The sequence below is a fragment of the Phragmites australis genome, chromosome 9 (assembly GCF_958298935.1).
Source record: "Phragmites australis chromosome 9, lpPhrAust1.1, whole genome shotgun sequence".
Lineage (NCBI taxonomy): Eukaryota > Viridiplantae > Streptophyta > Magnoliopsida > Poales > Poaceae > Phragmites > Phragmites australis.
Genome location: NC_084929.1, coordinates 31894953 through 31919519, shown reverse-complemented (window position 1 = coordinate 31919519; position 24567 = coordinate 31894953). Strand labels below are relative to the sequence as shown.

The 24567-nt window shown below is 41.9% G+C and overlaps 2 protein-coding genes across 3 annotated transcripts; both read right to left on the bottom strand.

Annotated features, from left to right (window-relative positions):
• Positions 1-172: 172 nt before the first annotated feature.
• On the bottom strand, positions 173-4440 carry LOC133929189 (small ribosomal subunit protein uS19-like). Of its 2 annotated transcripts, XM_062375839.1 has the most exons (5): positions 4342-4440; positions 2731-2922; positions 2478-2632; positions 2317-2374; positions 173-653 (listed from the first exon to the last, which is right to left on the bottom strand). In XM_062375839.1, the coding sequence occupies exons 2-5, from the start codon at positions 2731-2733 to the stop codon at positions 405-407; spliced, it is 465 nt and encodes a 154-aa protein (XP_062231823.1). In that variant the 5' UTR covers positions 2734-2922; positions 4342-4440; the 3' UTR covers positions 173-404. The 2 variants fall into 2 exon arrangements, with proteins under 2 accessions (XP_062231823.1, XP_062231824.1); XM_062375840.1 differs by lacking the exon at positions 4342-4440 and having other exon boundaries at positions 2731-2929.
• Positions 4342-18663, bottom strand: LOC133929187 (TNF receptor-associated factor homolog 1a-like). The gene is made up of 14 exons (XM_062375835.1): positions 18454-18663; positions 17772-17989; positions 14753-14864; positions 13646-13734; positions 13492-13560; positions 13252-13381; positions 12750-12908; positions 12279-12642; positions 11533-11642; positions 10035-10188; positions 7929-8125; positions 7653-7851; positions 4733-6726; positions 4342-4461 (listed from the first exon to the last, which is right to left on the bottom strand). Exons 2-14 carry the CDS (start codon positions 17947-17949, stop codon positions 4395-4397), a joined length of 3822 nt encoding a protein of 1273 aa, XP_062231819.1. The 5' UTR covers positions 17950-17989; positions 18454-18663; the 3' UTR covers positions 4342-4394.
• Positions 18664-24567: the final 5904 nt, after the last annotated feature.

Below are 24567 nucleotides of genomic sequence, written 5' to 3'. Positions count from 1 at the left end.
AACCACCAGCTTCGATACAGCAAATATAAATAAACAAGATGCAGCACCACGACATCTAGCGTAGCCTGAACATGCAGGGTGATGGCAGCATTTGCATCCGAACTGGACAAATGAGTCGGAGGAATTGCATGTTGTGCCAGTGAAGGGTGAGACACAACGAGAATGCAAAACATGCAGAAAGATAACGGGGAGGCATAGTGCCATTGATAACATTTCTCTACTTTCAATGTGTAAACAGAAGTAACACTCAGGTTTTCACAGTTCCACTAAAAAACTAGAATTCAGAGTTAAACAAACTTTCGTCGGGCAAAACTCCAAATGCTAAGGAACAAGTCTTATCCGAAAAATAGATAAACACAGGTCACAAAGTCTTTGGCACGGACATGAGCATGCCCTGGGATCCTTCACTTGAGAGGAATGAACCTTGAGGAGTGGGTAGCACCAATACCGGGCCTTCCGTGCTTGACAGGCTTGTAACTGATGGAGAATTCAGCAAGGTAGTGCCCAATCATCTCAGGCTTGATCTCAACCTGGTTGAAGGTTTTCCCATTGTACACTCCAATTATGCTGCCTATCATCTCTGGCACAATGATCATGTTGCGAAGGTGAGTCCTGACAGGTTCCGGCTTCTCACCAGCAGGTGCCTCCTTTTTCTGCACATGTTTGGAAAACAATGAATGGGCTAAGGCTTAAGCTGTTATGATCTCAAAGCAGCAGTCCAACACAGACAAACTAGAACAGTATTAATAGCATACTTTTCAAAACTTGATAAAAGCAAATAACTTAGAAATGGTGAAAACAGCTTCACACAATAGCATTGGCAATATAGATCAAGAACAAACACCACCTTATCAACATGATCGCATGAAATCAGAATCTATAGAACAGTGCACTCCCACCAATTTATATCATACACATTTTTTTTTCTTTTTTTTTCTTTCATGATACCATGTCTTATGCTTACCGGCCCTAACCATTTCTATGAGAAAAAACTAAACACTCCAACAAGAACACTGAGTATGTCTGAAAAAGTCACAAACAATAAACGGACTAGACAGTTCTTAACTACTCTATAGCTTAAGCTGTACTGGAGTACTCGGTAATCTGTAGACAGATAAGAAATTCCCACATCCAAGTCCTGACAACCTAGCATATATTGCGAAGGCCATACTCATATTTATCTAATTTCAACACTCAAAAAAACTACAAATCTGGATTTGGCAGCCAATAAGTTGGTATGTTGTAGGCTATGGCAAGTGTATTAAATGAATCAATCTTCAGATTCTTCGGTGGCATAATCAAAATATCTTGAGCCCATTTCAAACGGTAAATTTGATGGTACCGTTCAGATGTTGCAGTCAATTACATGAAAAAATACATTCAGTTAGTTCCAATAAACTTGGCATCTCCAACTACTAACCAGATTAACACTGTGGTACAAGACTACCCAAACAACTTAAATTTACGGTATTGCTATACCCTGCCCGGGTGTTTTAGGTGTCTTCTACACACAATTTTTTCCTCCCCCATTATTCTTCTTTCCTTGCCTTTTTCTTCTTGTGTTGCATGCATCTAAGAGTGAGGCAAACAAAAATCATGTGTTTTCAAGGCCTCCATTACGTGAATTTTGTTCATAACTACACTTATAGCCATTTTTTTGTTGGAGTTAGACTCAGTAAATATTGGAGTTGCAGTCATTTTTTTATGTAATTTTCAACTAGTGTTGGTGTAATCAAGAAATCGGGTGTTGGAGTCCTACTTAGCACCTGAATTTAACTCAACTAGAAAGGAAAGGAAATCTGAGCCAGCAGTTCCAAATCCAATGACCAAATAAATCAGGTGTTAGCACGCCCATGGAAACACCTAATTGTGGTGTAGACGCCCCCTAAATTAACCATCTCTACCATAGGTCTGAATTAGGGTATCTTTGCCAGAACATCAAAAGTGTAACACAGAAATAGTCTTATACAATTTGACTCTTAAAGTTCAATACACAATTTAGATTTCAATTTTGCAAGATCGTTGAACTTATGACTTTATGAGCAGGATCCAAATGCAATAACAGCAATGGCGAACAAAAGGCTTTGTTCACATCTGAAACTACAACCCCCCAAGAATCTACCTAGTAGAATGACTCCTGATCATACTTCAGATACATATGCTACTAGTTGCAAAGCTACCAAAATCGTATACGCTCAACAGCCAGCCTGCCAGAATTGCACATTCTATAATTCCAGCATAACAATTACAGAACGTAGTAAGCATTATAAGCAAGCAATCCATGAAACTAAATCGAGAAAGGTGGGAGTGCAATACCGCCTTGCGCAGCCTCTTGATGAGAGCCATAGGCTTCCTCTTCAACCCCCTCTGGAACCTAAATCCACACAAAAAGATAAGAGTAAAAAAACCGAGCCACACATTCTCCAACAAGGAATCCCATCCACAGAACACCATTGCCTGCTTCATCTAGCATCTACCTTCTGCGGGCGCGGGCGGGGAAGAGCTGGACGAGGTCGTCGGTGGACATGTCGAGCAGGGCATCGAGGTCCACTCCGCGGTAGCTGTACTTGCGGAACGTCCTCTTCTTCGGCTGCCCAGCGGCGGCGACCTCCGTCTCGGCGTCGACGTCCGCCTGCGAGGCACCATCACGCGGCAAAGGGGTTAGCTCAGCGATAGAAGAATGCGCAAGGGATGGGGATTCAAGGAGGGTGCAAGCTGTGGCGCGCTCACCATGGCTGCGAGTGGTTGGAAGAGAAGGGCACAGGAGAGGCAGGACCGCAGGAGAGCCGAGGCGCTGCGGAGCAGTGGCGGCGGCGGCAGCGCTAGGGTTTGGCAAATATGGGGAATGAATGTTGCCGCGGGTAATACGGTTTGGGGATTTACGCGGTTCAGTCCTTCCAGAAGCTCTTATTACGAATCTTCCTAAAATCATTAATTTCGAAAATGCAATTAAATACAAATTCGACCATGCTATTAGTTTCGAATTTGGACCGAGGCGCGGGTATGATTTTTCCGCGGGAATCCTGGAAGGATTATATTTTTTCCATGTAATTCTATGTTTCAGACGAAGCAAAAAATGATAGGATAGTCTAAAATCACTTATTAGTAGCTAAATATTCGTGTATTACAACGAAAATACGAATATTAGATATGGTAATATCAATTACAGACCCAATGTATTAAGATGTAGATATGATACGAGAGCGTTGCTAAATAAATACGTCTGGAGCGATATTGTAATTTGATTTCAGATGAGATCTGAAAAAGGAGGAGATTGTCTACTAATTTCACTCCTAATTTTTTATTTATTTTTATTAGTAAAATAGATCTTATATCCGTAGACGGTAACGAGACAAGAGGTTGAAAGATAAAAGTAAATAACAAAAATAAGTAAATTATTTGAATTATAGAAGATTTTATTAGATATAATCAATCCGTGTTTTATATAGCAGATATATGAATTTCTTTCTCTTTTTCTTGCGATGATGCGCGATTCAGCCAGCAGCTATGGCTATGCGAGCGAACACACTTCACGGCCTCGCCGCGTCAAGCAAGCAGCAAGGCTACGCGGGTCTGAACTCTGAAGCGCGCCTCGCTCTTCTGGATGGTGGCCTTGAGCTCCCGCTGCACCGACGTCCTCGACGGCGACATGACCGTGTCGTGCCACACCGACGACGAGCCACCGGTCGGTTGACCGTCGGCGTAGAGCTCGTGGACGCAGTTGGCCTCCTCGTTCAGGCTGCTCACTCTCTCCAAGCTGCTGATCTCTTCAGGATCCACTAGCGGTGGGTGGTAGCAATGCCAAAATCAAAGCGCCAACGATCAACGGCCCGCTTCTGTACCTGCTCGACGATTTTGTGATGAACTGATGGTTCAGCACGGCTGTCCCGCCATGCCAGACTCGGCCATCGGGGCGGCCACACCTCACCACCATACCGGAATGTCAAGCCCATCATGTCGATGTCATGGACTGCTGTTGTATACTCGAATTGGAATGCTGCTTCTGCTTTTGCTACTATCTGGTCCGGTCCGGTCCCGTCCGATTTCGTTTTAGGATGTTTGATTTGAGCAACAGGACTGTACATGGTCATAATAGTTTAAATTTGGGCCTAGATTACACTCCTTTTATTTTTTTGAAGGAATGGAAGAGCCAGTGACGTAACCAGTTCATTCCTCCTTTTTTTATGGAAAAAAAAAACCAATTCATTTCTCTTGACCATTTATTGATCTACTCAAATTGAAGTATTCGATCATCTGAGTGGGCAGTGACTGCAGCGCCACTGCCCTAACTGTACAAGAAGAATACTTTGCTTAGCTAAGTACTTGAACAGAGACGCATACCTCAAGCCACAGTCGCAGGTCAAGTCTTTTTACAGTCTCCTCTCCAGCTAGTATCAAGCATAGCCTGAAACTTTCTTTTGAGAGAAGCGTTGCATAAAACCGGTACTAGGTGATTGGCACCTAGCAGCAAGCGAACAACTCGATCAGCGAAACTCGTCAAATTGGCCAGTAAGGTTCCCAGTATAACGACATCGAAAGAAGGCGTTTGATCAGAAAAGCACTCAAATTAGCCTGATCGAGGTGAAAGACTTTACATGACGCATTTCTTTCTTTCCCTTTAAGAACTTAGCTTTCAAATTACAGGCCATGACAGGCCCAAAAACCCAGCACCCAACATCTGTTACAACAAGCATTATTTCGACTGTAAGATTGTATACAGGCATCACATTACCAGCGGCCGTTGGCATGGCGGCGCCACACAGAGGCTCCGTTCACCCCACTCCCCAGATTAGTGTAGTCCCCCACCTGGTGCGGGTATCCATTTCTGTTAACTCCAAGACTCATCAATGAATTAGGAGAGCCATTCAGCCAAGGCTTCGACGCACTCATGTCAGACAGGCCATTAGAATAAGTACCCGTCGAGGGAAACTGCCTTTCCCTCAACCCAAGGAAAGCACTCATGTCATAGGCCCTTGAGAATCCATCGTCATAGTAACGCTCAGTTGAATTAAACCGACCAGGACTACTGACAGAAGCCATTTCCAGATCTGCCAAGTTGCCTCTAGGCGAAAACGGCAGGCCACATGCCTGGTAATCTTGACGAAACAATTCTGGCTTATTGCCGTTGCAGTGATCCTCCTCAAGCAAATCATTTATGATGTCAAGGTGTGGAAATTCTTCGCCTACTGGCCCCTGTGGTTGGTGCCAGGCATGACCAACAGCTGTCTCAGATTGGAACTGCCTAGATTGCAGTCCTCCATACCTACTGAGCTTTTCTGTTCCTCTGCTGCTTGCTTGCTGATAAGTATCATCCCTCCGAGGCTGTTCATATGCTTGACTGTTGGTCATTTGTTGGTAAGGAGCGTGATCCCTCCAGAGATGCTTATCAGCATTACTACCACCTTTCCACATCTGCCAGCTGTCATGTGCCTCTAACTTACCCAGCCCAGACTTGAATCCATGCCTAGCTGACAACTGATCAGATCTTCCAGCAGGAGGCATCATGATCGCTGTACTTGATGCATATGCTGACAGAGGCTGGGAAGGGGCGGTATCATGACCCAGTGAAGTTGACTGATATGCAAGGCTTGCAGAGGTAGTACCCAGACCAGGCTTACCAACAGTGGCATTACGGTAGGTCTGTGGAACATAAGGTGGGGCAGAAGGGGATGGATTATTTACTGATCTTCCAGCTGCTTCACTCATCGAGCGAGAAAGCAATGTGGAAACATGAATCCGTGAAGTAGCTGGTGCAGTTGATCTTGGCGTGGGAAACACAGGGGCACTTGAAGGCCTCGATGCTGTAACAGCAACCTCAGAAACTGAGGTGGCTGTGACCTTCACAGAAGTAGTCTCTTCTTGAGCTTCTGAGTCAGTGGTCAGAGAAGTTTGTGACAATTCTGAGGAAGGCATGGCAGCATTATCAACTTGTGGTAATCTTGGGGGAGCTGGAACAGATTTATCGATTTGCAGTGATCTTGAAGGTAGGGAGGCATCTTTACCACCTGTTGTTGATATCGGTGGAGCTGGAGAAGCTTTCTCGACTGGTGGAGATTTGGGAGGAATTGGAGTTGCTCTGTCCACTGCTGGAGATTTGGGACGAACTGGAGTTACTTTGTCAACCGCTGGAGATCTGGGACGAACTGGAGTTGCTTTGTCAACTGCTGGAGATTTGGGATGAACTGGAGTTGCTTTGTTAACTGCTGGAGACTTGGGAGGAATTGGAGCTGCTTTGTCTACTGGTGGAGATTTGGGAGAAACTGGAGTTGCTTTATCAACTAAAGATGATTTTTGGGGAACTGGAGCAGCTCTATTGATTCGCGGTGATTTAGAAGGAAGAGGGGCATCTTTATCCATATCAATAGGAGGCGGTTTGGAGCAACAAGGAGATGCTATAGTTGCTTTCATTTTCGAACTTGATCCATTATCTTTGTTTGAAACTGGGTCAGCTTTTCTTGTGACAGGAGCAGGCACAGGTTCAGTATTTGTAGTGGCTGGAATGCCTGAAACAGCTTCCTCCCGCACGCAGTTGACCACAGGGACATCCTTATTTGGTGTTCCGTTAACTTTTAGATCAACTTTAACTTCCGAGGAATGTTTTGGGCTCTCTGGAACATCAGATGGCTTCTCCAAAGAACCGGATGAGTTGGAAGATTCTACTGCCTTTGCTTTTGCATCCCTAGCTTCAAAATGAGCTTTGAGAAGTTTTTGCCCCTCAATGTTCTTCTGAAAAAATGTAAAAAAAAACACAGGTTACAGAAAATGAATTGATTGGCATTTAATATGAAGTAAACAATGCACACTCCAAATGTTTTCGATTTTAAAAGCTGAAATACAAGATCCCGTCAGCACATCCATACGAGTGAGTAGTACATGTGTTCCACAGAAAGAGAAAAAAAAGGCTGCGAGTACAGTCATATCAAATCCATCGACATAATTGGTCACCAATAACACAGCACAAAAACTTAAGAAAAAAACCTGACATAATGATTTTGCTTTAAGATACGAGTTTGTCTGGATTCTGAATCAGTAGCCATAATGTCATATGCATCAAAGGTATATTGTTCACCATTTTGCATTTGAACCATTAACTTCAAAAGAATGGCATATAAATATGAGGATACACAGAATGAACTATTTTTCAACGATTTTAAGGAGGAATAAGGATGATTTTGAACCAATGATCCCAAACTCCAAAACTATGTCTTCTACCACTAGGCTACATGGGTGTCCCAGAATGACGGTCCAGATAATTAGCGTTTATGATATTCATCACATACAAAACCAATGCTCATAACTCAGATCCTTTGTCCACGCATATGAGGAAAATATAATAGCCCAACTATGAATTTCATAAACAAAGAAAGATAAGTTCATTTTAAAATACTCGCTCTGGTCACAAATACTTGATGTTTGGACAAGAACCGGTCAAACTTTTCAAGCTTTGACTATCAATAACTTTTAAAATATTTGGTTTGGAAACATGAAAATCATATGTGTAGATTTGGCTCGAAAAATACTTTCATAACTCATAAATTTATCAGAGTTTATAAATATATTCTAGTAGAAAATAGTGGTCAAAGGTACATATTAGAGACCATGTCATGTCTAATATGTCAAGTATTTTTGACTGGTGGGAGTAGTAAATTCACCTCATGCAGTCGCTGCCCCAGCTTACGAAGTTTATCTCTCAAGGTAAGTAGAACAGTATCCTGGTCCAATTTTGGAGCTGTGCAACAGCCAGAACTATTGCGGCCTGAACCACCAGCAACACTAGAGGTGGAGGGAAGACCATCACCTTCTTCACCAATGCTGATAATGCTTAAGCCCTTGTTACGCTGAATTTTACCTCTGCACATAAGACCAGTTGGAGCAAATACCAATCTTACAAGAAAACAATGCAAAACATGTTTCAAGAGTTCACTAACCTACTTGGCATGTCTGACCCATCTGAAGCACCATCTTCCAAGGCATCAAGTTTTGTTGTCACTTCCACCTTCATAGCTGGTAAGCCATCACTATTGTCAATTGCAATTTCATCACGAATTCTTTCCAGAATTTTCACTTCATATTTCTCATCTCTTTCCTTATCTTTAGCCTTACGATTGTTCTTCTTTTGTTTGGCCTGAAAAAATATCAAATATATCATAAACATGACAATACTAGAGAGATAAAGGCATCAAGCTAACAACTAGAGCTAAGGGCAAAGAACAAAAAAAATTGGACACATTTCGACAACTCAAAACTATGTGATGATCCTACAAAATGTAGGCTTAAGTCTTAACACACTAATCAATGTTATCATAATAATTTATTCATCACAAGCAAGCTGTTTTTTAAGAATAGCAGTAGTACAAGATTTCAGAAGATACTCAACGTTAGTAACTCAGGGCTCAGTACTAACTCAGAGGACACAATGCCGATATTTGTATCTTGAACACAAGGGGAAATCAGATGTGATGGTAACAAAAGAGGAAAATCAACTTAAAATTAAATGAACGAAAGCCAGTAATGCCAGGGCAATCCTCGCGACGAGAAAATAATAATAGATTAGCAAACATAACATGAGATCATGTTAGCAGAAACCAGAAAGAAAAGCACTCCTGTTAAACTGAGATGACCTGCTGCAGGTTAAACAGCTCTTTCGATGTTAGTCAATTGTAAGCAAGTTTTGGCTGGGGTCTGGAAACAAATCGGTGCAAACCATCATGCTATGTCTATTAAATTTCTTTAAATAACTTGAAAATTTGGTAACAGGAAATATTTTGAGGACTAGAAAGATTCCAACCATTTCCCAGCAGAAAACAGAGGCAACTTGAATGACTTTCTTAGTTTAAAATCCCAACAACTGGTTCCAAGCAGTTCCTATCAGGAAATTACTGACAGACACTTGGCCATATCAGGGAAAGAAAGATATAGGAAGATCAACCCTGATGAAACTGCAAAACCTAGGACGTTAACTCCAATTTGTTTTCATCATAGTTGTTATGGCAATGTGGCAAGGTGCGGCAAACTACCACCTTTACAGCGCTTATGGCGCGCGGCGTGGTGATGCCATACACACATCGGCGTGGCGAATGCACACATCATAGTATAGGATAGATATGCAATAATTATTATAAGTAAAAGAAAAGAAAGGGGAAACAAAGAAAAGGTGAAGGCACTAGCTAGTTAAATGGGTTGTTAGCCCGTCCAACCCACTAAGCCAGCCCACAGAACAGCTTAATAATCAAACTCCTCAACTATCTATAACACTAGCCCATCCAACCCAGAGCCCACCAAAGTGTCTATAACCCTAGCCCCCTCGCAGGCTTTGTGAGACTTCAAGGAGCTCCTCAGATTGTCGCCGTCTTCTTCTCCACCGCACGTGCGCCCCCGATGCAACACCGCTACCTCCTCTCCCCCCATGTTGTTGCATCGTCTCCCTCCTTCTTCCTCGTTGTGCTTCTTCCCGCCGCTGTCGCCTCCTCGCACTCCTCCCGATTCCATCCCCGGTCACATCTATCTCCACCTCCCGATTCCATTGACGGGCGGAGCAACGAGGCAGACGGCAGAGGCAACGGGTAGGCGGCTGAATCAGCAGTGGGGGTGAACGGGAGACAACGAGGCAGAGGAGATCCTGACGGGAGATAGCAAGGCGAAGGAGATCCGGACGGGAGGCGACGGCGGACAACACAGGCCGCAGGGGTGACCAGCGAGATCTCGCTGGGCGGCGGGCGGACAACGTAGGGGCGACGGTGGACGACGTAGGCGTGGTGAGAGCCAGAAAACCGCCACGCCGATATGGCGTCTCTACACCGACACCATGGCAACTATGGTTTTCATGCATGTATCAAGTCCAATGAAATCAATAAGAGATACAGAGAAGATGAACTGTAAATTCTAACTCGCAAATATTCTTAGGCGAGAGAATTATTTCAGAAAAGTAAAGCTAGAGAGTTGCTTCCAAATGTGCCATTGCTAAGCATTAATGACAACATGACATTCAACATAAGAAGCTAAGAAGAAAACTAATGCATATAAAACAATGTCACCTGCTTTTTCTTCGCACGCTTGTCCTTTTCATTTGCACCACCACCACGCTTCCCCTTCATATGATTTTCAAGAAGTCCTGCCTCCTCTTCCTCACGAATAAGCTCTTCTTGCCTTTTCAAAGCAACGGCTTCTTGGTATGCACCTTCAATCCCACTAACACAAACAAAGTGTAAGAAGCAACAGTCAGTTGGTCACCATTAAAGAACAGCTGACCCATGATTTCAAGATATTCAACTACCCAAAATTTCTATGTTCAAACAGAACAATAAGAGATGTGTTCCATTTTTTGTGCATAAGAAAACAGTCCAAATTGAGAAGCAAAAAATGTTCTGATAAAGACATTCCTCAGTGATATCATCCCCCCATAAAAGTATACTGCTGATGTGAGTAAAGCTAAAGCAACCAGAAAAGGTCTTTTAGCCTCTTTCGAGTTAGATAATTGGCATGTGCTTTAGAGCAGTCAAAATATAGTCAATGGACTTGTGTCACAGATAAAATAGTTTTGCTACTGGTCATAATAAGTTCAGCTGAAGAGGCTTCATACAGGATTTCTAGTATTTCGTGGCTGTATCCAACTTAGGCTGCTGAAAATTCAGATCAAACATTCTAATCTTTCAACTCCAATCTTCATCAAATTTGCTATGTCGAGTTTTTTTTTTTTTTGTATTTTAGATGTCTTGAAATTGTAATGGTTAAGCAGCTATATATGAATTCCCACGACTAAGAATAAGCCAGCCAACAAAGTTTGGGCTGATGCTACAGATTCGAGTGAAATGGTTGGTGGTAATGATGTGTGGTAAGGTCGCTGCTAATGAATGGTGGGTGCGTGGAGAATGCTATGGATTTGAGCTCTACTTTCCTACCTTTTTCTGTCTCTTGGCTAGTTTGTCTTCCTCTTCTTTATATTCGAATAAGTGGGCCAATCTGGCTTTGAACCGGATTGCTAACCTAACGCTAACAAAGAATTCCCGCCCCCTTGTAAATCCAATCCCGGAACTACAGCTGAAAAGAATTGTGCAGTGGATGTGTCGGGTTCGAAACTTGCTCCCCCACGTCCTGACTTATTGGCAGAAATTCTCGCTTAGGTCATCTCCAACAAAAACTCTAAAAATTCACCCTCTATAACACTATTACAGTATCCCCTAACACTATTACAGTATCCTCTATTTTTTTCATCTCCAACAAACACCCTATTTCCTACCTTTCATTCCTTTCCTCCTCCCCCGGACCCACGCGCATACTCAGGAACAGTGATACGGGAGCCCCCAACTCGGCGGCAAATTTGCCGATCAAATGCCGATGCCGTATCCCTGTAGCACCGGCAAAAGCAAAAATGCAGTCTCTATTGGAGTGGTTTGCCGGCGTTGGAGAGCAACAATTGTACGGAGGCACAGGGATATGGCAAAAAAGAAGTCTCCGTTGGAGTCGGCCTTAGCGGGCCAAGAGAATCAATTAGACTTAAGTAATCAGAAGATCAATTGATACAGCAATAGTTACCTAAATATATGAGACAGCACAAATGTTTCAAGTATCTTCTGACCAAGCTCAGTTAGACGCCTTTCCTCACGCTCCATAGAAACTTTGTAAACCTCACCAGAACTTCCATCCTATGAAGCCGAACATAATTAGAAAATGATTAGATATAACGACTTCACTTCTAAAAGTATAATGAAGGCAAGATTCAAATATGAAGACTACAGACATAACAATTAGTCAATACCATGCGATAAATACAAGCTAACCGTTACCCAGCTCACCGAGATAGTTTAGACAACATACTAATTGCATACTCAAACATTTGTTTATATAAACCAACATATCTCAGCAAATGTCATGTGATAGGCTGTTCTGACTGGAACTGAGAACCTTTCTTTCAAGTTTCAACAAGGAAAATGGTACAAGCTACAACAGCTAAGTATTGTGTATATAACGAAAGAGTAATAGTACACACAGTTATTAACTTGTTCACTCAAGTACACCGTATCACAGACAGATTGCTACTCAGGTGAAGAAATGTCTAATCTGAGTTCACCACATATTGGATCACTCCAGTGCGGCACGAAGCCGCTGACGCTGAGTAGGCTCCTATGCCGCTAGCAATGGGTTATCTATGAGCAGATATGAGAAACTAGCAGGAAAATTGTCCTAATATAATTGATCTAGAGCCAAAAAAACTTACACTAGCTAAGACGTGCAACATAGAAAAAATCATGGTACAATATAACATATTGCATTAATCCTACCTTCATGCGGCTTTGGGAACTCTTGTCATCCTTTGGAGTTAAAGGTTGACAAGGCAAGGGTTCTAAGGCTGGTCTCTCAAGCAAAGCTATAACATCATCAGCCAAAACAAACATGTCCACGTCAACATGGACCATGGGTGCAGGTAGTTCTTCCAAATCTGCTAATTTTGTTCTGCCTTTCTTGCCTTTCATCTGGTATTCAAGTGCCTTCAGACTCGTATACAAAGAGTCCATCACTAATGTGGAAGTAACCTCTTTCTCTACAAAGAAATGCTTCACCAAAACTTTCAGTATAGTGTCAGTCTTTTCCCTGGACATGCGATGCCTGGTGCTTGGGTCAATTGCTGACCAGAAAGCACGAAAACTGCAAGACCAACAAACATTTCAATGGCTGAAAATAATAAACAAATCAACAAGCAGCATTAACTAATTTATTGTGATCGATTAAACTAGGAAAGCCAATTGTCTAACCTGGACCATCTCATTTTGTCCTCAATGAGCTTGCTAAGTTTACTTCTTTGCTCGTCAACAAAGCGTCGGTAAATTTGTTCCACGTTTGTCATATAGACACGGAGCAATTCTCTCCGATAAGGACGATCAAGGCAACGAAAAGGTCTATCGACTTTCTCCCTGAAATGTCAAAAATATAGCAGTCTGATATTAGCATGTTACAAGATAGTTTGCTTGTATAACGAAGAAACAGAAGTGCGCAAATTGTCTCATATACAGAATTAGCTTAGCAAAACAATGGTTTGCTGGTCAATATAAGTTATTGAAGGTCTGGAAATTGATCAAAAGAATTATAAACAGGGGCAAGTGCAACAGATGCTCTCCATGGGAATAGTCGCTGCAGAATTAATAGGAATGCATTTGCAGGAAGAAACACTATTTTATATACATTGGCAGACTACTTGTAGAAATTACATAAATATTTGAATCGGAAGCATTAGCAATCAGAGCACAGATTAGCTACCTGATAACCTGAACTTGAGCTATGATTTCGAGAGCATCCTCAACAAGAAAACCATCCTGAATCTTTGACAACTCCATAAACTTTTTCCATCCCCAATCATGCTCCTTCTTCCAGAACCTATGCAAAGTATCTACAAAAATTACTTAATTAACACCTGAATATGACAATATAATTGTTGCATGCAGCTTCCTAGGATCTATATTGGCAGACTACTTGTAGAACAAACCAAGTTCAGCTCACCTGAGTATTTCATCTTTTTAGGATCTATATTGCCTACAGCTATAGTGAACTGTGCAAAATGGCTCCATCCTGAAATTGTCAGATCAGGATCAGAAAGCTAATCTCAGTGGCACACTGGCACGTAAAAGATAGCACAGACACAAAAACATCAAACCTGGGAGAAGTTTGTCATGATTAGCAACACAAAGGAACAATGAAAGATGATTAGAGACATCACATCCTTGAGGGTATACAAGAATGTACCTGTGCAATAACATTTGGAAAAAGAAAAACAAAGGAGCCAGCATGTTAGCACACGGGACATATACACCAGAAAATGACATAGGAAGCTTAAGATTTATTTTCTAAGTCTTCAATAGAACTATATAATTTTCTGAAGCTAACAACCTTCCGTGGCCACAAAAGCCAAAACCATAGGGGTATATCATATATGTAGAATCTGATACACTATGTTAACACTAAGTCACTAAAAGGATATAAGACAGAGATGTCACAGTTATGAACTCCCAGTCCTCACTCCCAGCTCCCCACAACCACCCACAGGAAATAAAGAACCATAGAAAAAATGAACATCTTATGGCAATTGCACATAAGAGATAAATATTGTGTACAGTTTCCAATCTCCAATTTAGGGAGCAATGTTTTCAATCACGACACCACAGAAAATAACCGTATCAACAACAACAAAGCCTTTGTCCCAAGCAAGTTGGGGTAGGCTAGAGATGAAACCCACAAGATCCAACTAAAAAGATGATGAGAAAATAATAATGATAATAAATGTACTAGTAATAGTAAAAATAAAGTAATAACGGAACAAGAAGACTGAAGTATAAGTTATGGTTCTGGAACGTGGATTGCTAACTTCCAGACGCTTCTATCCGTATTAATAAGATAAAAATGCTATACCTCTACAATGCCACAAATCAGAAAAGTTTGTATTCTTGGGCAAGAGTATATATCGGCAGACATTTACACAATGATGGGCTTTAGGGTCATGATTGTATATGACTGGGGTGCATAGAAAGGAAATGATAGTGAGAACAAAATTAGCATAAATAGCATCCATAGATACCAACATGAGAAAAATAAATTAATGACAAGCTATGAGAAAATTTGATAATATATTCTTGACAAGTACATAGAAGAAACAAGCACTTACAAGCAATGTCTTAACGTCCAAGTTTAAGTTTTCAGAAAGAAAAGGCAGAAAAGAGAAACATCAAGACAATGGTTTCCAAATAATTGTCACCAAGAACTTTACCATTTGTAACCACCAGCTTCAAATGGCTCACTTTTCATTTCTCTCTTCTTCTCCTTTGAGAAGTTTTCAATCCTCCAAGTGTAACGTCCAAATAAATCCAAAGGTTTGGGGCCTGTTATGGTAATTCAAAGAAATGAACTAAGAAGAGGGCAAAACAAAACAAAAGAACAAAGGAAAAACGTGGACATCTTATCTTTGAAAATTAGTATGAGCAAGAAAATGTTAAGACTTGAATCAGGGAAAAGACTTAGATTTATCCTTGCAGCAACAGCAAATGTTGAGAAGGTTACTTTGTTTGACCTTACCTAATTGGCAAAATAATACATTTTCACTTTTGAAAGGACAGAATAGTATTGTTCCTAATAGACCAACTGTTCGTCTCCCAGAACCAAAAGCGGTTATTTTCCTTGGACCTTGCTAGAATGGCAAAAATAAAATACTCCCTCCGTTCAAAATAGTAGGCATATTTCTTTTTGGAAAAGCCAAACTTTGTATACTTTGACTAACATTTAATCAAATCATAAGAATGTTTAGTGTATAAAAATTATACAACTAGGTTCACAATTCAAAATGATTTCACACTATATAGGTTTCGTAGCTATCAATGATATATTTTGTGAGAAATCTTTAGTGAAAATCCAACTTCGAAGACCGAGCCCAAAAGAAATACGCATACTATTTCTGAACGGAGGGAGTAATGTGTTTCCACTTTTAAAAAACAGACGAGTACCATGCAAAAATGCGTCTCCTTCGAGGTAGTCATTTCATAACACGTATACACTGAAGAATGCAGTTATTCCAATCTTTCACCATCTACCCTGCTTCTAAAACCAGTGATGTAAAAGGAGTTTGGAGGGCAGCGAGGTGCTGCTTGGCGCCTAGGCACCGCCTAGGGAGAGTCATGGACTCATGGGGGAAGGAAGGGGAGGGGAAGGTGAGGTGGAGGAGAGGAGAGGAGAGGAAGGAGGACAAGAACCTGATGGTGCAATATTAGGGCGGGTCCGCTCGGTCCACGAGCAGCCAACGAAATGACTAAAAGCAAACCCTAAGAATTCCTCTTCTATACTCCGCTCCTTAACAGCAGCCGTCACCACGACCACCTCCTTCTCCACCTCCACCTCCTTTTTTCCTCCACCCTGCCTCACGACCAGCGGAAATCAGCAACATGGAGGCTTTTCAGCAGCAGTCACCACCTCTGCTTCATAAACTCCTCCTTCACCTACACATTCCCTTCTTCCTCCTCCCTTCTAGCCGGAACATGCCCCACTCCACCCAGCTCTGCCTAGACCGATTAATCGCCGCCTTGGACCACTTAGGCACTCCGGCCCATAGTTCAAAAATTCGTCGGTAACCGATAAAAATTCGCGATAACTGGGCATCTCGGTCCGGCTCGGTTTCAGAAACCGAACGGTAACCAAATTTGAATTCAAAAAATTCAAAAAAATCAAAAAAATCAAAAAAAATCCTAAAAAACTAGACACAATTCTAAGACCTTCTGTGAAAAAATTCAGAAATAATGTCGTTTGCATCATATTCTATAGGGAGGAAGTTTGAAAAAAAATGAAAAAAGTTGAAGCGTGCGGCTCAGTTATTAACTCATGTTAGGGAAAAGCTTAACATGCAAACACATATTTTTCTTGTGTAGAACGTATCTTAAGAGGATCTTTAAAATTGATTTCATTTTATTTAGAGTTTTATTAATTTCTCTATGATTTTTACAAAGTTCACAAGCAAAAGGTAAATATGTTAAGAAACAACACTGTAATTAACTTTTTCATCTCTACTATTATTTTTCCTACGTAAATCATAGTATAAATAAACTAATAAAAGTGGTTTCACTAATTTTTTAGGTGTGATGGGTCAGTTATGAATTAATCTAGCCGCAACACATTTACACAATCCTGCATGTTACAATAACTAATTCATGAGTTCATGTATTTTTAAAAGACATAGAATCATGTAGGAAGACTAACAAAATTAGTTTCATGATTTTTGGATTAGCAAAGAGTAAACTATGCATTTAACTTGGTTTGACAAATACATTTTTTCACAGAATATTTTGAAATTTTTTATGAGTATAAATACTTTTATCATGTAGATCATGTTACAAGGAAACCAACAAAATTTGTTTCACTTGATTTGAAGCTCATATGAATTAATTATTGATTTTACAAGATTGAGATAATTTTTGGATTTTTTGTTGAACTTCACTGAAAATCGAGAAAACCGCTCGATAAATCAAGAAAATCGCTCGGTAACCGGTCCAATTTGACCGGTTACCGAGAGGCTAAATTCACGAATTTTGCTCAAATTTTAAATTTTTTCAAACGAATTTTGTCCAAAACTTATTCAAAATTCGAGCGGTTATCTCGGTTATCACGATTTTTCGGTTACCGCTGCACCTCGGTTACCGACCAACGATCGGTAACGTGAACCCTGCTCCGGCCACCCAGCCTGCCGATTATGCCCAAATCGTGCAACGGAAGGGTGTCAAACTCCACCTATGTGGCCACCTAATCCGCCTTTTAGAACACTGTCTAAAACATTGAAGGAGGCTGATAGAGGCAGTCCATCTAATAGGGGTAAGCATGGTCCAATCTCATTTAACTATTTCTTAAATTATCTGCCTCCTTGTACGTGATTAGACTAATTTTGCCTTCAGCAAACATTCACAGATCAATAACTGAACAAACTGCACACTCTGCCTCAAGGCTACAAACTTTTCACGCTTATGACACAATGCACTGAAATGCCTACTTACATCTGGAATTATCCGGCACTTAAACAGCCGTTTCCAATAACCAGAGCTTTTGTAAGATGTTGGGACGTTGGGAACAAGCTATATGGACATTGGGTCACAGGTTCAGCTCTTGCAACATATGTTTGTGTATACAGCAGGTATATCAAATGTGCTAACTATGATCAGTTCAAACGGCGTTGTGGCCATGCAGACAAATCATTTACACGCAGTGTTACACCAAAGTAACAGGCATTAAATCAAGCGAGTGCATTGACGAACCAGGATCATCATCATCACTGTCAGTGTCCCAGAAGGGCGGGGACGTCGAAGGGCTGTCGCTGTCTGCCCGCTCGCAGGACCTCCACTCAGACAAGGACTCACCGGACAGGCTACGTTCCTCATCCCTCATCCCAGCTGTGCTTGCAGCAGAATCATCCGTTACTGCGGCACCGGCCATCCGCAAAATCCTCAAACGCTCCAAAGAACCTTGCTCGCAGCTGCATGCATGAACGGTAACATCATGAACTTTTAGCTGAACTCAACACATCGAAATGCTAAAAAAGCAGTACTTGAAAAAATCTCCCATCCGAGAATACTCCCATAAGACCAAATCGACTAGTTCCCCCAAAACCATCAACAAACCCACTTAAAACCTCCCGCAAAAAAAAAAAAAAAAAAAGAACACGCGCATCACAGCCCAAGCAATAGAAAACTCTCCAATTCCCGTCGAATTCAGCTAAAAACGGGCAACAACCCGAGCTACAATACAACCATACAAAAACCAGCTCATCATCCTATCATCCAGCTCCCCGAGCGAAGAAATCCACCGCCCAGCCAGTCGAACCCTAACCCCCGACCCGTGCCACCGCCCACATCGAGCGCGCCCGCCCCGGGCGACGCGTCGGGGAGCGGGCGGGAGCAACTCCCGATCTAGTGACGGCCAGAGCGCGCGGGGTTCTACCTGCCGCGGCGGCTGCGGCGGCGGCGGCGACAGCAGCGTGCTGCGGCGGCGGCGATGAGCGAGGACGCAGAACAGGGGAGAGATAGAAGCGAATATGTTTTGATTGGGGAATTGCGATTTGTAGCAGCCGAGCGAGACGGGAAAAAAAAAAGTTTCGGGGGCGGGGAACCGAGCAGAGGCGGTGAGGTGGATGACCTCGGCACGGTCTGATCCCGCTTGCGTTTCGTTGCTCGCGCGCTTGTGAGGATGGGATGCGCGTGGCCCGTGCAGACGGGGAAGGAGGAAATGAAAAAAAAAAAAAAAAGAAGGGAAATTTAGATATACCCCATTACAAATGTTGCGGTTTAAAGATATGTTATTATAAAAGCACCAAAATTAGATCTATACTATTAGTTACCTCTTCGGCTCATATTTATATATTTTCCAGCTCTCGTATTTCCGTATAGACCATTTTGCCCTCATCATCTTCAAATAGCTGCCTCTTCCTCGCTTTCTCTTCTCCCAGCCAAAGCTACCCATTGCCGCCGCACCACATGCCATTGGTTATCGCTCCCCAAACCATCGTCCAACGTGCTGGTGCGGTGCAAAGCAAGTCACTTGAACCCATCAAGATCGTCGGTGCCCAAGCAGAGGCGCCCAAGCCCGCCGAACATGACGCCAAGCCGGGCGACGGCGCCAACTCTGACGAGGCAGCCAGATAGGGGCCCAAGGTGTTGCAGGTGAAGCGTGTGTCCAGCGCTGGTGTAGCACCCTAAGTTTCAGTATTTTAGAAAATAGCAAAATTCACTCTTATTTAATTTTTTTTAATTACAAAACAAGTATAAAAACAAAAGAAATATATATTTGAATATACATATATTCAAATATATTATTTTAGCTAAGTATTTCAAAGATCACTAAATTAAATTCTAAATTAATTATTACAATAAATTGATCATATGTATTTTTGGTTTAATACCTATGGTTCTTTATGTGGCGATTCGAGGTTGAATGTCTCTCAAATTTGAATCTGTTTAAGTTCTTTTCAGCAATTTTCTATTCCAAATCCATCCGTAAAAATCAATCTTCCAATTCAACTTCAAATATTCTTTTGAATCAATTTCAAATCCTAATTTCAAATACTCTTATTTGGATTAATGTCAAATCTAAATTCAAATACTCCTATATTGAATTTAATCTCAAATATCTCAAATTCAGATTCGATCAAATCATCGTTGAACTCGTATTTGAATGCAATTCAAATCGTACGAGATATATTCATTCCATTTCCAGTTCAATTGCTCCGCAATTCAATTCGAATTCTATTTTAATTTGAATTACAAATGCAGTTTACAAATTAAGATACATTCAATTGAAGTGTCATTCAAATGTTCTATCTCTAGATCTTTCTCCACTCTCTCACACACCTCTCTCTCTATGTTATCTCTTCCCCTGATCTTCGCATCCAGCAGCAGTTGCACAAAGGTCCTCTCATCGCCGCCACTCTACTCCTGCATTCACACCGACCATCACCTCCCTCTCTGATTTTTCACCGAAGCACGCAAAGGCCAATTTGCCTTCTCCTCCCTCTTCCTTCACCTGATGGGCAACCAACACACCACCGAGCAGATATACATACACACGGGCATACAACACACAGGCACACACACATCCCACAAGCGCGGCCACGGTACCATGCGCCATCTTAGCTTTTCCTAGTGTCGTCACCCCGACCAACAGCCAGCAATCGCACGCAGCCGTGAGCTCGCACAGGCTCGCGTGTGCTCACGCCGTTCTGCATCATTGGCCCACACTGCCCAGTCGGCCTTCACCGCTCCCGCGCGTCGTCCCACGGCTCCTCCGTGTCGTTGTTCCTCCCGTGTGCTGCATCCGTGCGCACTGCCGCACCACGTAGTCCCGCTACCCAGGAGCTCTACAGTCATTGTTTGCGTGCCATCTGTCCCGGTGAGCCTCTCTGCTCCCTCCTCCCTTTCTACTCTTCCTTACCGAGCAGTCGTGGCCCGCGCCATCGTACCCACTCGTCGCTCGGCCAAGAAACCCGGCCATCCGACTCCTCCAGCCTCGTCGCGCTCTTCAGTCGTGCGTCCTCCTGTGCACACCCCTCTGGCACACCACAACATAGTGTCTTTTTCCAATTTTCAGGATTTCATTTCTGGTATATCTTCCAAACGTCATAACTCCTCCGTTTTAATTCCAATTTTGGAGATTCTTTCGCGAATTTTCTTTAAAATCATAATCTATCTTCCGGCCAATTCTTGTAATATTTGGAGTTTGTTTATTTTTCTTGTCCGATATTTAATTCGTGTCGCATCGTTTAATCTAGGTTTAGATTTTGTCTTTTAATAAATAAAGTCCAGTTAGTTAATTCAATAACTATGTTTAGATTATAATCGTAGATTAGTTACTTATGTTAACCTAGATTGAGCATAGATTAATCCTTTTTTAATTAGAATAACTAAAGGTTGATTTATTTAATGTTTAGACATAGGTTGTTATTTCATGTTTTAATCTATAGGATTTAATTTGAGCATAATTAATGTAATAAGTTTAACCAGTGTAGCTGTTAAATAAATAGTTATCTGTTATTAGAATATGATAGAATAATTTAACGTTGGTTTAATATCATTTTGATAATTAATTAATTAGTTTTAAAGAATAGTTTAACCTAGTTAATTAATTATATGCATGTTTTTTACATAGCAATAGTTTATAACTTAATTAGGAGACAATAAAACAACATTAGGCAATTAAGATTATTTACTATATAACCTTTGCTTAGTGCTATAGATTAGAATATTTAATCTGACATTTGAGCATATATAATCACACAGTGTTATACTTACCTATATATATGTATACATGCTCACATGCATATAAACGTAAGTATCACACATATATTTATATTTGTACACGTGCATTCATATACACGTAGAAACCCTAATTGTCGTCTTCCAGCAGTTAAGCTAATAGACGCTCACCTAGTCGATAGTAACTTGTTTAGGCTTTTTTTTAAAATTAATAAAATAATTAGGCTAACAACTTAACCTAGCTAGATAACCTCACTAGTCTCTGTGTGTTAGTTTCACATAGCTAAATGTTACCGATTATCTTCCTACTAGGTTAGCTTTCGTCGTTTTTATAGTCGTTCTTCCTTCTTTCGCTTTGGTGTTCTTTTAATTTTGTTTTGGTGTTCATTTGCTTAGTCGTTGTATGCCTTTTGTTGTTAATCTTTGTCGGCTCAAAGTCAACATTCATGAGCTATGTAACACGAGGAAGGAACTGAAGGTGAGGCTCGATGATGAAGAACTTGGGAGACTCGATCAACAAGACCAATCATGAATTGACCTTCATGAAAGCAAGTCATGTTTCCTTATCATATTGAACCTATGTTTTCAAATAATCTACATGATCAAGTAAAACTGGACTCATTATCGCATGAGCTATGTATCACGCTTTCTTTAAACTGCTTAGTAGTCAATCCTATCAACACTTATTATGCCTTAAATGTCATCATCCAAAATACACATCACCCTATGATTTACTTGTTGTTATCTATATTAGCGACATAAGACGCATTGATATCTAGCATGCTTAGGATTAAATATGTCTCCTCGAAGACGTCACTTTTGGAAAAATGTCTCTTCGGATATATCGCTCCATCGTTATCAATGTTAACTCACATACCATGAATTTTTGATGGTTGTAAATTCTGTGTTGGTTGTGAAATCCTTGATGTTGTATGGGATATAGTGGAAGATGTGTAAAACGGGTAAAAACTGTTTTAGCGGAGACAAGCGGGATAGTCCTTTGAAAATTAGATGTTATCTCATATGTTGGGGGCTTGAGGTGATACTCAGTACCAATAGAATATGCCTGCCCTGGCCGTTTAAGAACTGAGTTATTGTGCCATCATGCTTAGCCACCCCCCGTGCAACCATGCATCTTGAATGGGCAGAACTTGATTTTTCTTCATAGGACTGGGTTGGGCATCATACTAGGAGGCTAAGAGCAACGAGAAGTCAAGTGGCTATCTGGACCGCACTGGGTATTGCAAGCCAGGCGTTACAAAAGCTTATGTGTCTGGTATCAGATTCGTGCCCTCTAGTACTTGATTTGCCTCATAGAAAAGCCCGACAGGAAATGTGATTGAAGTGTTTCGATATGATTCGCTCCTCCGCTTGCAATAGTTGGAGCCTGAGCTATCGCGTGGGTACAGTGTACAACATCTGCAGAGTGTAAATCTATTCAAATAGATGTGTCCACGGTCATAGAAATGCGAAAAGCAGTAACCGTCTTGATTAGACTCTGGGTGCGTGTGTCTTGATGAGTAAGTGTGTGGATTAGATGTCTGTGTGATTAGATTACTAGCTCATTCCGCCAGGATCTATGTGGTACTAGATATACACCAGATATGATAAAAGAGACTGCAGAGCGAGATGTAGCCCCTCCTAGGACCAAAAACCCCCCCAGATATACCTTGTTTTAAACTGTTTCAAAAACTTTGTTACCAGGTTATCTTGTTCTAAACTATTTCAAAAGCTTTGTTATCAGGTTACCTTGTTTTAAACTGTTTCAAAAGGTTAACAATAGAGAATATAACTGGATACCTGCATAAAACCTACTTTACGCTTAAAACTATATCGTAAAGCCATATTTGTGAAATATCCATTATGCATCTATCAACCCCCTTGAAGTAGTATATGACTTATTGAGTACATTCCGTACTCAGTCTTATTGCCTTCATATCGTTCAGATGGAGATCAACCTCAACCCAGATGGAGTTGAAGTGAAGAAGTCTAAGGTCGCGTTCGCACCCGAGTTGCCTATGGCATTGAGTTGCATTGTTCATTTCGCTCTGCTGTATTTGTAGGTTTTTCTGCTGGCTAGTCTGCTGTGAATTCTTGTCCACGAGACCATCTTTTACATCTTCCAGGTATTTATTTTATTTATTTTATTCGAAATATATATTTGATTCATTTTGTTGAATTCTGTACGTATCAGCTACTTGATTCAGAGACTGATATAAGAGGCACAGGAGAACCCGAGGTCGAGGTCCTGATAGCTAGGCTTCATCTACCTTCTCCAACAAGATCCCATCGTTTTCCCAACAGATTGAGCGTGCCATCTATCTTCTTCACCGCGCGTTGGCAATTCCCTTCGCCACCTCTCTATCGAGCCGTGGCTGTGCAGCCTCCCTCGATGAGCCAAGTGCATGGTGAGTTACCTCTCACCCTGGCGGTGCTCTAGCGCACGTTGGTTGGGTTCTAGCTCGACGTTGGCATGGCCCACCGTGGAGCTCTGAGCACTGCCACGCACGAGCGCACGCCGCCAGCTGTGCTCTGGCTAGGTTCGTCGGCCAAGGTCTACATAGATGTGTTCGTCATCTTGTATTGAAGCCGTAGGTGCCGACTCCATGCCGAACCACCTCTAGATTCGCCGTTGACGAAACGACCCCCTTCTCCTCCTAGTCGATGGTCTCGGGTAGCTCATCCACGCCATTGTGGCGGTACCTCTTCCCAGCGACGTGGTTCCTCGTGACAGGCTCGACGCCGAGGTACACCACACAAAACTCCTCGTTGGTCAGCTTCTTCACCCGAGCACGCAAGCGACGGCGGCCAGAGCTCATCATTCTCTTTCTCGAAGCTTCGGTGGAGTGACTCGCGGAGGTCATCACGATAGATCTGGTCGTCGGCTTCATCATGGCAAGAAGAGCTACTCTGCTCCGCGATGGACGACGCTCCACCCATGCTCTTAGGCCTCAACGCGGCCTTACAGTTCTGTTGTGTGCCACCGGAGGGGGAAAGATCTTGCCGGAGTTGGAGCTCCACTGGTGGATCGGCACAAGAGATAGGTGTGCTGGAGAAGATCAAGGGCAATTTTGTCCAATCACAAGTGATTTCAAGGCAAAGCAGCGAGCAAACGTAGGTAATAGCTTAGATCTAATTTTGGTAGTTTTGTAATGACATGTTTTTAATACACAATTTATAATGGCATTTTTCCAAACCATGTCATTTATAATGGCATAAATCTAATTAACCTAAAAGGAAATGGGGACCTTGGAGGCGAGGTTTGTGTTTTGCCTTCGTGGACTTTTGTCTCGTTGGCCTCATTGGG

Excerpts from the sequence above, each read along its gene's own strand:
- LOC133929189 (XM_062375839.1), bottom strand. Across the intron at positions 2,375-2,477 it reads CCCGCCCGCGCCCGCAGAAG|GTTCCAGAGGGGGTTGAAGA; the intron begins GTAGATGCTAGA and ends GTGTGGATTTAG. Across the intron at positions 654-2,316 it reads TCAAGAGGCTGCGCAAGGCG|AAAAAGGAGGCACCTGCTGG; the intron begins GTATTGCACTCC and ends AAACATGTGCAG.
- LOC133929187 (XM_062375835.1), bottom strand. The coding sequence starts at position 17,949 with ATGGCCGGTGCCGCAGTAACGGATGATTCTGCTGCAAGCACAGCTGGG. Across the intron at positions 14,865-17,771 it reads CAGTGATGATGATGATCCTG|GCCCCAAACCTTTGGATTTA; the intron begins GTTCGTCAATGC and ends TTACCATAACAG. Across the intron at positions 11,643-12,278 it reads GTTCCCAAAGCCGCATGAAG|GATGGAAGTTCTGGTGAGGT; the intron begins GTAGGATTAATG and ends TCGGCTTCATAG.